General features: G+C 48.0%; 1 protein-coding gene across 10 annotated transcripts in view; it reads right to left on the reverse strand.

Moving 5' to 3' along the window:
* The window catches only part of ACACA (acetyl-CoA carboxylase alpha), a 113,710-nt gene that overhangs the window by 95,681 nt on the left and 3,730 nt on the right, over positions 1 to 14,299 (reverse strand). For 8 of the 10 annotated variants that reach the window (XM_064678088.1, XM_064678084.1, XM_064678087.1 and 5 more), the window contains exons 2-3: positions 12,949 to 12,995; positions 11,508 to 11,760 (exon numbers count right to left, since the gene is read on the reverse strand). In XM_064678088.1, coding sequence (XP_064534158.1) covers positions 11,508 to 11,734 — 227 coding nt within the window. In that variant the 5' untranslated portion in view covers positions 11,735 to 11,760; positions 12,949 to 12,995. Of the gene's footprint in view, positions 1 to 1,859; positions 2,119 to 7,651; positions 8,014 to 11,507; positions 11,761 to 12,948; positions 12,996 to 14,299 lie in introns of those variants that run through there. The other 2 variants (XM_064678086.1, XM_064678085.1) reach the window with 2 other exon arrangements.

A 14,299-nucleotide genomic window follows, 5' to 3' on the forward strand; every position in this document is an offset into this window, starting at 1 on the left:
AAGGGGAAACCAACCCCGGGAGAAGTCAAAGCACGTACAACATCTTCTACCAACACAGCCACCAAGGCCAGGTAGCCCAAGAGCTGTACCTGGAAGTTCCCTGCCCCAGGTGAGGGCTGGAGCATCCCAGCTGGAATGAGCTGCTGTTAGAGGGGCCTGGCCACATCCTGACAGGAGAGAAATGTATTCCCCCTCACATTCCCTCACAAATACATTCTGGCCTGTGAAGATTTGTCCATGTGGAACACAGACCCTCCTGAACCCTTCATCAGGAGCACAGTAACACCACAGACCAGCACCTTGATAAAACAATCTGCTGGTGAAAGAAACCCCGACCAAACTGTTCCAGACTGTCCTAGAAGGAAAAACAACCCTCCAGGTAAGGCAAGATCAGTGCCCAGAGCTGACCATAAAGACATGCTTATCTACCACACTCAGGGTGGAGGATCCTTCCCCCCACTCCACCCTCACACACACACCATCTCCTGGGGCTGGGACATCCTGCTGTGCACAACCCTGACGTCCTGAGGACTTCCAGAACAGCATGGAAGCACATTTGCAGCACTTGAAATTCAAGCTTTCTCTCCCACACGTGAGATGCTCCCACAACAAATGGCTGGTGAAGAGCTTCAAGTTATAGCCTTGGAACGTTGAGCTTGACTGGGACGTGCAAACCTGTTCCAAGCACAGTGGAAGGGGATTTAAAGCAATCCACGAAGCCAAGAATGGGAGAAGTGAAGGTAACAGGAAAACCAGAACAACAGGATGATTTTAGAGCCTGCAAAAAACCAGATGTCTGTCTCCCAGTGACATTCTGGGACACATAAATGGCTTTACTAGGTCAGACCAACTACATCCAGTCTAGTAACTTATCTCAGAGAAGAGCAGGTAGCTGATACTCAGAGAAAGGTAAAGAACAAGCTCTGTGTGCACAAGTTCATCCCCTTGTACTTTCCCTCCTTCCAGTAAGCTGCACTTCCAGACATGGTCACTGAACTTAGAATGTGTTCCTGTGAGCAAAAGTTCACACACTCCTGTGAATCTCAGGAGTCCACAGGCAAGAAAAAGAGGAAATGTGTAGTTATGGTTGAATTTCTACTAAATTTGTGTATTTAGGGGGTCAGAGTCTTCATGGCAAGGAAGGAACAAAGTCTCACAAGAGTGAGACAGGTTTATTCATTGCAGGGTTATTGAGAGCAGTCTCAACAAAAACAGAAAAAAGGTAAAAATCCTGAGGTCAGAATTTCAGAACATGTTTAGATATGAACTGTCCTGCCAACCTGAAATTACTACACACAAAGATACTGCCACAGGTACAGTGTCAACAGAGCCACAGGTTCAGCACCCAGAATAGGGCACAAACACTTGTTTATAAGCAGGTACAGCTCAGTTTAACTTGTGACCATACCAAAAACATCAAGTTTACTTATTAATAACCACAGGCTGCACATTGTAACCAAAACAGAAGAGTTTGTTTATTTTTTTTTTTTGCTGGGTAAGATGAGGTAGAAGCTGGGCAGCAAGGAAGAAAACACACTGAGCTCTGAACAAAACAGATTAAATGCTGAGTTAGTGACTGGCAACCCTATTAATCACCTGGCCACAACTGCAGCGTTCTGTGATGGAGGAATTTCCAAGGTGTTCACCCCTCCTTCAGAATTTACAGGGGTTAGAAGTCGTGTAGCATCTTAAACTTTTCTAACCCAGATTCCCCAGCTGGAATGCACCTGGCATCTCCATCACACACTGCATGCACAGCACTGCGAGCTTCCAGAGGACAAAACAAACACCAACATCTCAGGAAGCATTTCCAGGACAGAGCCCAGCTACGAGGAAACGATCAGCTCAGTCATTCTTACCTCTGCAGCATGTGATACCTCATCTCCTGACTCTGCTCTGCAGAATCCTCCATGCTGCCTCAGCGCAGCAATTAACAGATCTCAGGGCTCGCTTACCACTCCTCTAACGAAGCTGCAGCTATTTTATTGCTGCCAGTTCTGCAGCTCCGAGCCCAGCAGGGAAAAAGCTGCCAAGAGCCTCCTGCCCTCGCGTGGCTCCTCCTCGGAGCAGCGGCACTTCCCCGATTGCTTCAGTCCCGCAACCTCTGTCCCCTTGGCTTCCACCAGCCCCGAGTGCCCCTTCCCGTGACGCAGCAGGCGCGGAGGGGACCGGCCTCCCTGGCGTCACTCGCGGGGAAGCAGCTGATCAGGAAAGAGAGAAAATGATCTACAGGTTATGTAAGGAGGTTTAAACGCGCGGCACCCGCACACGGGGCTGCTCCGGGCCACGCTCCCAAAAGGGGGGTCACGGTCCCAAAAGGGGGTCATGGTCCCAAAAGGGGGGTCATGGTCCCAAAAGGGGGGTCATGGTCCCAAAAGGGGGGGGTCATGATGCCAAAAGGGGGGTCATGATCCCAAAAGGGGCGTCATGCTTCCAAAAGGGGGAGTCATGATCCCAAAAGGGGCAGTCACGCTCCCAAAAGGGGGGTCATGATCCCAAAAGGGGCAGTCACGCTCCCAAAAGGGGGGTCACGCTCCCAAAAGGGGCGTCATGCTTCCAAAAGGGGCGTCATGATCCCAAAAGGGGCGTCATGCTTCCAAAAGGGGGGTCATGATCCCAAAAGGGGCGTCATGCTTCCAAAAGGGGGGTCACGATCCCAAAAGGGGGGTCACGCTCCCAAAAGGGGGGTCACGCTCCCAAAAGGGGGGTCACGCTCCCAAAAGGGGGGTCACGATCCCAAAATCACGGGCTGTGCAGCCTCCCACCCCTCTGTCAGCATCCACAAGGACTCTGCTCCAGAGGCAGGGGAGCACATCCTCAGCAGCAGTTTTGGGGTGGTTTTGGGTGGGTTTGGGAGGATTCGGGGGGGTTCGGTGTGGTTTGGGGGGGTTGAGATGGTTTGGGGGGTTGGGGTGATTTGGGGAGGATTGGGGGATTTGGGGTGGGTTTTTGGTGGGCTTTGGTGGTGTTTGGGTGGTTTTCTGGTGGGTTTGGGGGATTTTTGGGGGGGTTTGAGGGAGTTCTGTGAGGCCAGTCTGCCCCAAGAGTTGGGGCAGCGTGTGTGGGATGTGAGGCTGGGTTTTCAGGAGGGGTGGGGAGGTGGCAGGGAAAGCGTTTCCAGGGCTGCAGACAGGAATGTCACAGGCACACAGACACGGTGGGGAGGCTGCCAGGAGAGGACACATCACACTGGGCACCAGCCTGGAAGCTGGGACACCCTGGACATGTCACTTGTGTTTTCTGAGCCTGTTTCCCACCTATAAAACGGAGATCAGATCACTCCAAGTGCTGGGAGAATAAACATCCTCACAAGCAAAGTGCTACAGCACAGCAGGGTCAAAAAACATCACTGGAGGAAGGGAGAATGTTTACTCAGTATCACAGAATCATGGAATATCCTGAGCTGGAAGGGACCCACAGGGATCACCAAAGTCCAACTCCCAGCCCTGCACAGGAATATCAAGCACAGACAAAGACATAAATTGCAAATTTTGGGGGTAGGGACAAGCAAAGGCAATGACTGCAGGAGTGCCTTGATGATCAAACCTGGACTGAAACAAGGTACAGCAGCTGGAAATTTTTAAATGTCAGGACACTTGGGTCTGTCCTGGTGTAGGGCCACAGCCAGGCAGCACAGCTTTGATCTGGTGCACACACATCCCAAGAGCCTGAGCAAAACACAGCCACCCAGGAGGGAATCACTCAAAAAAGGAACAAATACCCAGGGACAAAGTGTCACATTGACCTGGATGTAACCTCGAGCCCTGAAGGTGAGGTGGCTGAGGCCAGGACAGGTGACACGGTGAGGAGCAGCAGCAGGGGCACATCCAGGGATGCAGGAGGGCACAGGGACAGCAACACACTGTGGAGTGAGGGCAGCCTCACACTGCAAATAAACCTCACCAGAGACAGGAGGTGCCAGGGAGAGAACAGAGTTTAACAAACCAAAACATCCCAAAATGACGTAGCTACCCAGGAAGTCATTGCCTCTCACCTGCTAGCCTTTGTTCCTCTGTGAAGAGCAGCTCAAACTACCCAATCATTAGGTACACCAGAAATTCCCCACTTAATTCATGTTAAAACAGAAGTACATAAGAAAAAGCAACTTGTCCTGCGATATTTTCCAGCCCTGTCTCCATCCTGAGCAGCCTCACACCACACCACTCACCCAGATGGTACCAATCCCTGCTCCCACCTTCCACAGGGAACCAATCCTGCCTCCCACACCCAGCACATCTGGCTCCAGCCACGGAATTCTGCTCTCCCAGGTTCTTCACCATTTCCAGACAAGCCATCACAAGGACAGGGAATCACGAATTTGCAGACTCAGATAAAATCTGTGCCACTTTCTCTTCTGGTCGTCCCTACATGAGACCAGCAAAGCCCAGCAAACACCCAGTGACTCCACTCCACGTTTCATGTAGCCCATGGTATATTCCACCATTTTCAAAACAAAATACCTGCACAGTCTGTGGTTCCTTTGGATATCCCGGGTTTGATCTCGAGATTAAAATCTATACACAGTATAACTGAAATTTGATTTTTCAGGTTTTGTGAGAACAGTGTCCTAAATATTTGCCTTTCTCCGTAAAAACCACCCACAGCCCCCAGTCCAAACGATTCCTGACCATTGTGGCTGCAAGGAAACAAATCCTGTGTGTACACACAGCTCGATGTGGCACTGGTTAAAAACATCCCCTGCTATGAAGGAAATGGCCACGATTTGCTGCTGGAGGAGCAAATCTGGAGGAGCAGCTTCAGCATTGGTTAAAAATATTCCCTTCTGCCAGCTGAATCCGCTGCTGTGAAATCAATGGCCACGATTTGCTGCAGCATCCCCACAAAAATAAGCTCCACGAGGATGTGTCACTGATACAGGACTTACCACCCAACACACACACACTCCCCAAAGCTCACTTTCCACACGTAATGCTCCTCAAAACCCAAATAGCCCACGAAATCCACCCCCTCCTCAGAGCCCAGGCCTGCTGGCAGACAAAGGGAAAGGCTGTGCTGTGCTCCTCCCTTCCTCCAGCCTCCAAGGAAAAAGCATTCCTTCCAGACACATACCTGAGGCACATCGCAGCCAGGAGCCAGCACTGATCCCAGCACTGCCACATGCCAGGGGCCAGGGGTGACGTGGCTGTGGATTCCAAAGGCAGGGATGCATGAGCTGCCTGGTGTGAAAGGCAGCCTGGAGCAGACTGCAGCACACACACACACACACACACACACACACACCCCAGAGAAAGGATTTGGGATTATTTCCCTCTGGATTCTGCCTGGAAAGGGTGTGGAAAGGGCAGCTCTCCTCTTCCATTTGGGCTTTACGTTTTGTAAATATGATGTGAAATTGTCTTTGATCTGGGTGATAAGACTGAGGCAGCTGAAGCCTTCCTAAGATCTGCTCCAGATTTAGCTCTGCCCTTCCATCCTGTTTCACAGAGAAAGAACAAGCAGAAATGCTGCCCAGCAAGGGATGCAGAATTCCACAGCTGGAATAAATGGTTCCCTATGCCTCAGGTAGCAGGCACTGGAGGCAGCAATCTGCACTCAGTCAAAGACAGTTTTGCCCATGATTTTAAAGACAGAGCAGTTGGTCTGAATGCAGAGATGGACAAAACCAGGGCTTCAACGTACAGATTAAAAAAAATGAACCTTGACTCAGCTCTGACAAAGGATGGAGCCTAAGGACTTCAGGAATTAAAGAAAGGATGCACCATGAAAGAACAGAACCAGTCCTCTCCCTGCTCCCTGGTAAATAACTCCCATTCCACGGTAACACAGAATTCCAGCAGCCATCCAGGTATGTTTTTGCTTAAAGCAGGGTCTTTTTACAGAGCCCAAATGGGGATTCCTCCCAGATAACCAAGTGCCAACTGCTGCAGTGGGTGCAGATTTTAAGTGCTGTGAAACATTTGTTTGTCGGACATTTCCTCTTCCCAAACCACACACCGGGCAGTTTATCTGCCGTGCTGGATGTGTCTGGGATGGGACCATACCCAGGATGCACATCCCAGATCACTGGGGATCCTTGCAAGTCCCACAGCAACACCACAGCTGTCATTACAGGAGGGAAGCTGATGATTTAAAGCTCCTTGAGTTCCTCTGGATCACACATTCTCTTATACCATGACCAGAACCACCTCAATCCCCAGCTCTTCAACACATCCCGTTCCCTCTGACTGTTCCTTCCAAGGTATCCTGCACTCAGCTCCACGAGTCTCACGCCCAACAAGCCTCAGCCTCCTGCATATTTCCTTCCTTCTTCAAATTCACCTTTCAGAACCCATTGCTCCACCATGTCCTTCCCACTTAGACCCACGGCACCACGTTTTCACCCCTAAGAAACACCCAGTGAATCCAAACATCAATCCAAATTCACAGCCAAGTTTGAATCAAATGGATACCCGTCCTCCAGTTATAAAAGTACTGGCAGAGCTTTACTGCTACATCCTCATGAAGCATAAAATTCCACGTGTTCCTGGAGCAACAACCAGCCCAACACTCTCCAGGTCAAGCCCTGGCACCAAGATAAAAGTTAACAACAGCAACAACAACAGTACAAGATAGTCCCACACTGGAGCCCGGAGCGGAATTGGAGTCCTTGGCAGGGAGCCCTCCCCGTGCTCTCTGGCAAAGTTCAAGTGCTGAACAGATCTGATCTGCAGGAACACAAGAATGGACCTTTCAAAACCAGAATTAAGGGGTAGGTGGGGGAATCTCACATTAAGTTTACCTGAAGGAGGACATTCTTGCCTGGAAAGCACAGTGCAGCACATTCCAGCTCCCGCTCCCCGCGGAGTCAAGAGATCCCAGTTATTCCCCAGCCTGGAGATTATTTGCTTTCCCTTCCTAAAATAGGTTTAATGACACTTCCTACTTTCATTGACAGCTTTTCCTGCAGCCACTGAGGACACCAGCACTAGGCTGTGAGGGGATTCCACACGTCCCAGTCTGGGGGAAAAGTGAGGGAATTCAGCAAAATACAGGAGGGGGCACTAAAGTATTTCTGATAGAGACCAAGTGACCTTGTTTACCTTTCAATTAGAACTATGAGATAAGTAACCATGTGAGACGTTGTCATGCTGTGGTATCTCAGCCAAGTAATCTTTGCACAATCTCCCAACAAATGACAGAATTTAGAGATGATGTTTCCCCTGTTAACTGAGGTCAAAGGGAGTAAAATAACTTACACCAAAATAAGAAGAATGCAACTTCTGACAGGTATGCAGAGGAGAAATCTGTATTTGTTCAGGAAGAAGAGTAGTTTCCAGAGGAGAAAAGAGCTGTAATTCACAGGTTATTGGTACAACCAGGGCACAGCCAGGAACCCAAACCACCTTACGAGTCTCCTCTTTCAACACACAGAGGAGGAAATTCACTTTTCACTCCAGCTGGATGAAGTCAATGGCCATGAGCTGCCAAGCAAAGGAGAAATCCTGGATTTCCAATCCAAGCTGGCCCAGTCCCGGAGGTCCTGCGGACACCACAGCACATTGTACCTCCCTGCCCAGCTGGGGATAAAATCACAGCAGCACCAACAATCTCACAGGATCACTGCTCTGCAGGGCAACCTCCTAACCACAAACTGCGGGGCTGCAAAGGAACTTTTTCAGTTCAGAACAGGCTCAAAAGGACCCTTTCTTACCTTCAGGACTCTGTGCAGTCACTCCAAGGCTGGTTCCTAAGCAGGCACCCTGTCCCAGTGCCAGGCTGGGCACACCAACCACTACTGTCCAGGCTAACATTGAGGCATTCTTCCAAATTGCCTTTAATAGATGATTAGTTCTGCTTAAGCATCTCAATAATTTATTGAGACTATTTACTGAGGAGTCCAAACAGTGTTGGGTGCGAAGGGCTAAACTCTGTGGGCTTAAAGCAGAGGTAACAGCTGAACTACATCCAAAAATTTGGCTTTCAGCTGATACAAGTGGATTGTCAGGTGACTCTGTACACCCATGTCATTGCTTATGAAACCAGAGCCCTGATGTATAAATACCAGAAGACATCCAGGTTTTATTCTATTTTAAACAAGAATTTGATACAAGATACTGTCTTGGAAGCTAGACATTAAATTTAGCAATAATCAAGAACAATTTATTAAACAAAGCAGGGCCCAAAGTCCTCTCCAAGTGGTTTTCACAGAGAAGTTACTTAATCTACCACCGACACTTCAGAAAGCAGCACAGCAACTGTATAACAGCTCACTACAACACAAGGACAACTGTATCCCAGCTGGAGTGACTGGAAGTGCTGATGGAAACTTCTGAACTTAAAAGACAACACGAGCAAAAAAAAAAAAAAAAAAAGGAAAGAGAAAAAATGGTACACTTGGGTTTATTCTCCAAAGGTAAAAAACACAACAAAGACTAAATTTTGCTGATGCAAACTGTACACAAGTGGAGAATTTTCTTCGAGGTCACTTGTTTTCCACGCTGGATGCTGGAACTACAGAGCAAGGAGGGCGTTTACACGATTGTTGTTCCTGATAGTCTTTAAATAAAGCACAGCTACAAGGAGGCAAAGCACCAGAACACCCCAGCCTGCGTGGTTACTCTCCCCACACACCTTTTGTAAGCACTGATGTTCCACACACCAATTTAAAGTTCGTTATCAGAGCGTGGCTTTCCCAACCCCACGGAGCAGCGGCCAACTGGCACAGCCAAAGGTCTTCATGGATCTCCCGTGGCATGAAAGCCCATATCGTACAACCTGTCCCAGCAAGAGTGTCTTTAGCAACAGCATAAACACTTAACAAAGATCAATAAGGTGATGGATGAAAGAGCAGAGCACACACGCTCTGCGTGCTCCAGTGGGAAACACGGTCGGCACATGGACACCCCGAGATTGGGCAGGATGCACCCATGGAACACCCCAGCCCCAGCAGAGGAGGCTCTCAGCAAGGATTCCAGCTCTCAGCAAGGATTCCAGCTCAGACACACCTGCTGTCATGGTTTAACCCCAGCAGCCAAGCCCTCACAGCCGCTCACTCACTCCCCACCAGCAGGATCGGGGAGAGAATCCAAAGGGTAAAAGCTGGAAAACTCGTGGGTTGAGGCAAAAACAGTTTAATAGGGAATTTTTAGTTGTGATCTTTCCCTCAGGAGGACTCCTCTGCAGCAAAGCCCCTCACCTCAAGGACGAGCCATCTCTACCTTTGTTCTGTGGGAAAATAACCAGCAAATGGAAAGATTTTTGGCCACGTCTTCAAAAAGAACCTGCCCCTCGTGTGACCCGCTGGTCAAACTCTGCAGAACTCCCCCTGACTTAATCTTTGTCACTTTACCAAGTGTGGTACCTCTGTGATCACCAAAGGATGCTGGAAGCAAGAGCACCTGTGTTCCAAGAACTCACTGTCACAGAGGGACTCGAGGCAAGTTGCTGAACTTGTCTTTGCTGTTGTCTTTGTCTCAGTTTCTCCATCTATAAACACGGTTTAGAAATCTGGTGAAAGGGACAGCCATCCTGATAAGTATTTCAACTCATCTGAGTTTATCTTAGAAAAACAGCCTGTAATGCTGTAACTTTTTTTTTTATTTGAATTGGCATTTCTCTCCAATTTAACTCGAAGTCAAGAGCTCCCAAAAGCGACTGCCAAAGTAAGCAGGTTACAACAGAGGTGCTCAAGGTTGCACCCCTATTGCATGAGGGCTCTCTGGTGCCAGGCAGTGTCCTGGAAATTGCTTGATTTTCTTTCTCTGCTATTGTCTCTTTCCACATTCATGGTTAGGTGCTCATCCAAGCTCTCCTGTTCCTAAAATATATATAGTTACAGTTTCCTGCTTCAGAATTACCTTTTGTGCTGGCAAATCATTGCAGCTGGCAGGCTTTGGAAAGGTAACCCTCTGTAAATTTGCTTTAAGGCTTTATATCTGTTGTGTAAGTGCCAGTTGGCTGAACATGGTCCTCAGGAGGACTATGGCAACCCTCTAAAATAGAGACCACTGTCCCCCTTCTGCCCCAACCTCAAGAGTCTGCTAATATGTGTTTCCAGAAGCTTCTCCCAAAAGTGGGAAGGGAACCACCAAAAAAAAAAAAAAGGAGATTAAAATCCCTTTGCACAAGCAATGAAACCAGCAAAGCAGAAGAACAAAGAGTAGCTGGCTGTATAAATATCTACTACTGGTTGGCAAACCCAGAAACCTTTCTGAAATGAACCACCTCTTCAACAGCAACAAAGTAAAGGTAGTGAGGGATTGTCCAGTAAAAACTGGAGTGGGATTCAGACTGTCCTGTGTGTTCCTGGAATGGGATGGCACCTTGTCAAAAGGCAGAAGGAGAAGAGCAAGAGGAAGCTCTCCCAGGTTTGGCTCTGACCATGGGGAGGATCTGCTGGGAGAACCCCAGGTTGATGGGCACCAGAACAAACCATCACCAACCTATTCTTGCAGGAACCAGCAGACAGAAAGGTTGTAAATTATACCCAGCTGGAAGATGTCAAGGACAAATAAATACTAAGTAAAAATTTCCTTCCTTGCATGCTAAAAATGCTTGAAAACAGGGGACTGCCAACTCCTGCCACAAATTTGGATGTTAGGAAGCCTTTTAACACTGTCCAAAATTATGTTTTCATAAATAGAATGAGTACAAACAAACAACTGCAGGGCAGTGGGAATTCAGATGATGGTGAGCAACTCTGTTAAACCTGAAGGAGGTAAGAAGCTGAGCTTTGGGAAGGATCCATTCCAACACCCACATTTATCAGTTAGAATCACAGACCACAGAAACTGTGTTCTGGACACCCCAAAAACACAAGATATCCAGACTGCATCAGGGAAAATCCAACAGGCACATCCCTCTAGTGGAATGCAAATCAGCAACACCTAAAAATAAAGGGGACTCTGGACAAGGAAATATCTCCAAAGTCCAACTCATGGCTCACTTGAGGCACAAAGAATTAGGAGTAGGAGTGGAGCAGCCCTGAGACCAACCCCTCCCTGAGCTCAGGCAGCAGCGACCACATTAAGTCTTGGTTTATCACCACACTGAGGGACACCAATGTTTTCTACAACCATCACAATTTTCTCTGTCCAAACCAAAAAAACATTCCAATATGGAGTCACTGATCCCACCCAGGGGTACTGCCAATTCCCTGGCTACATACAAAGCAGCAAATTCCCTGCAAAGACAAAATAAGCAAATATTGTCCTTGTCTCAACAAACAACGGCCCAAAAAGACACAAGTGAAAACTTTAAACATCTCAGTCAACACATTTCCATTTTCTGAAAGCCAGGACAAAACAAGGCAGGACAGCCAAGCCCATAACACTCAACAGTTGAGATGTCTGGAAGGTGCTTAAGGAATTCAGGCACAGATATTCCACTAAAACCAACGGAAAACTGAACGTTTTGACAGAGGTAAACATACAAGAGGTCATTTAGAAACAGAACACTGAAGCATGTCTTGGCACAACAAAACCATCTGAAGCCAAACCTGGATACAAAGCTGAATACTTGGATTGTCTTTGGAATGGTAAAAAGATTGGAGAACCACTTTTCCATACCTCATATGGCTTGTCAGGCCATCCTGAGTGTTTGGAAGCCCTAGGTCTGAAAGGGAGTCCGAGCAGACAGACACAGGTGACAAAGACCTCTCTTTCTCCTCCAGCAGGTCCAGTTTGACCAAGGAGCTCGTCTCATCCTCCGAGTTATCCTCTGACACGGAGCCAATCATAAAGCGGGAGTGAGCGTTCGGCTCCAGGGATTTATCAGGTTGGGAAGACTCTTCCATGGCTCCCCCAAACTGGGCCCTCAGCACTGTAAGGGACAAAAGAAAGTCAAAAAAAACCCCAAATCTGAGGTCAATTCCTGCCACTGAGGGACAAAGAGGAGGAATTCTGGTTCACTTCTGGCGGGAAGTGAAACGTTGGAACGTCAGAGCTGAACCCAGACAGACCCAGGATCCAGAACAGTTCTGCCCCAGTCACTGACTTCTCTGTTTGCACAAGGACTCGGAGATCCAAGAGCTGGTCACTCCCACTGCTGCAGAACCTGCTACCTTAGACAAAGCTGCAGGAGTCACTTAAAGGACTTCAACTACCCAAAAACACCCCATACCAAACCCCAAACCTACAGATAAGTGTAGGACTAGAAATCTCAATTTCTTATTTTACTGTTGTTCTTTAGTTAGTTACTGGTGACATGTAAAACCCAATTGCATGTGGTCCTGGGCAACCTGCTGCAGCTGAACCTGCTTACAGGGCTTGGACTCCAGAGGCTCTTCCAATCTCAGCCATTCCACAATTAAAAATTTGTGTTGAAACAGGATCTGAACTCTGGGACTCACTTTGTGAGGTATTGGACATATCATTAATTACTCTAGTCAAATAATGGGTTTGATTGATCAAAACCATCCTTTTCCCAGCCCTTGCAAGGTACAAGACACATTAGCTCTTACATTTTTTTCAGAAAACCTCATGCTTCTTAGGATTCTTTTAGGAATCTGAGCTGGTCTGCCAGCCAGGAAGGCCTGTGACCTCACCCTGACTTTAACCTCTTGGCCCCAGATCATCCCTGCCAATTACTGAATACACTGAAGGTATTTAATGTATTGAAACTTAGTGGCATTATTCACAACTCTCAGAGGAAAATACAGAAGTTCAGGTCTCCATTTTCCATTAAAAAATCATTATATAAAGAGGGAAGAATCTCTGAATACGGGGAACTCCAAGCCCTGTCCAACCCAGCCTTGAACACTTCCAGGGATGGGTCTGAGTGTTCCAGAGTTCCAACAGGGAATGAAAGCATTTTCTTCAAAATTAAAAGAACAGTTACAACTGAGGAAGAGCCATGACAGATGTGGAAAACAAAGGAGCCCCTCACAGCACAAAGGTGGATGGGGAATGGAGATTTGATACCCCCTGCTCTGCTGGGGTTTGATGCATTTACATGACAACTACAGTGATTACATGAAACACGTCATTAGAAAATAAGGAATGCACTAACCTCTTGTTAGCCTTGCAACCTGAGCAGTTATCCACTTCCAAAACGAACTGCAAAAGAAAAGGATTAGGAAGTAAGTATTAGGGTTACTGTGAAGCATATTCCCTGTGTGTTTTCCTGGCTGGGAGCCTTTGAACTGTCCTGGAATAACCACAGGTACAGCACAGACTGGCTTGCTGGCTCCAGGCACAGAGTGACCCAGGGGCTGAGCCTGCAGTGCCCAACTCCAGCCGTGGCACCTCCTGCCAGTCCATCCTTCTGGAAGCTTCTGAGCGAGGTGTCAGCACCCACCTGACCGTCCCACCTGTCTGTTAAGTTCTGCTTCTGAAAGGAACGACGTGTTGTGCCAGCACTGCTGGCCTGTGTCAAACTCTCTGCCTGCCAGCTGCTGACCTGCTGCCCGACTGCAGCTGAACCCCAAGGAGTAAATCCCAACAACAACCAGAAACCTCGGGAAAAGCTGGTGGCTAGAAGACACTGCTGGCATATCATATCTTTACATGAAAAACCCAGTAGTTCATCCACCAAACTGTGGTAGAGCAATACAGACAAGGAGGAGACGAGGGGACGTGAACCCCCAACCTCCCAAGAGGGTCTTCCCTATGCAGAACAGGCTGTTTGATGCCTGTAACTCCCACACCACACTGACATCCTGAACTGGTGGGAAAACCTCATCAGTCCTGCTAATTCCAGCCATGTTACTCCAAGCACAGGGATGCAGCTCCATATGAACACGATGGTTTGAGCGGCACAGGAACCTGGCCCGTGTCATCACACAAATGGGATGTGATGGTGGCTGCAATGAGAGCCCAGAAAAGCACTTGCAGCCAGAGCAATCCCTGCTTCCCATCAGTAACTGAGAATTAAAAACTCATCCAACTGGCTCATGCACTTTTACCATGAATGTACTTGACTGAATTATTTAGATCAAATCCTGTGTTGACATCAGTCCTCCCACAAACTCCAGTTGCTCTGTGGCCATGGGCACTTCATTTGACAGAGACATCATTAACCATTTTATAACTGAAAAGTCACAAATATCTGCCCCACATGGACATGAAAAGCATTAAAAAAACCCCTGGTTTCGAGGGTAGAGATGAGAAGAAGGGGAAGCAGAACCAGAAAGTCGCTGTATCCATCTGTGATGTGCACACTAAACCATGCAGGGAGATTTCTTTAACTGAGGTGCTCAGATAGCACAAAACTCGAATCAAATGTTGTTTGTGCATGTAAACATGAAGACAGTATTTATGTGTATGTTTATCCTGGCATCAGATCACTCCTAAAGATTTTCATCCAGACAGATTTACTGTTGGCACAATTACCAGCGCCGAAGAGCTCTGGGATGCAGCCA

This window comes from Pseudopipra pipra, chromosome 21, assembly GCF_036250125.1.
Source record: "Pseudopipra pipra isolate bDixPip1 chromosome 21, bDixPip1.hap1, whole genome shotgun sequence".
In the NCBI taxonomy this organism is placed as follows: Eukaryota; Metazoa; Chordata; class Aves; order Passeriformes; family Pipridae; genus Pseudopipra; species Pseudopipra pipra.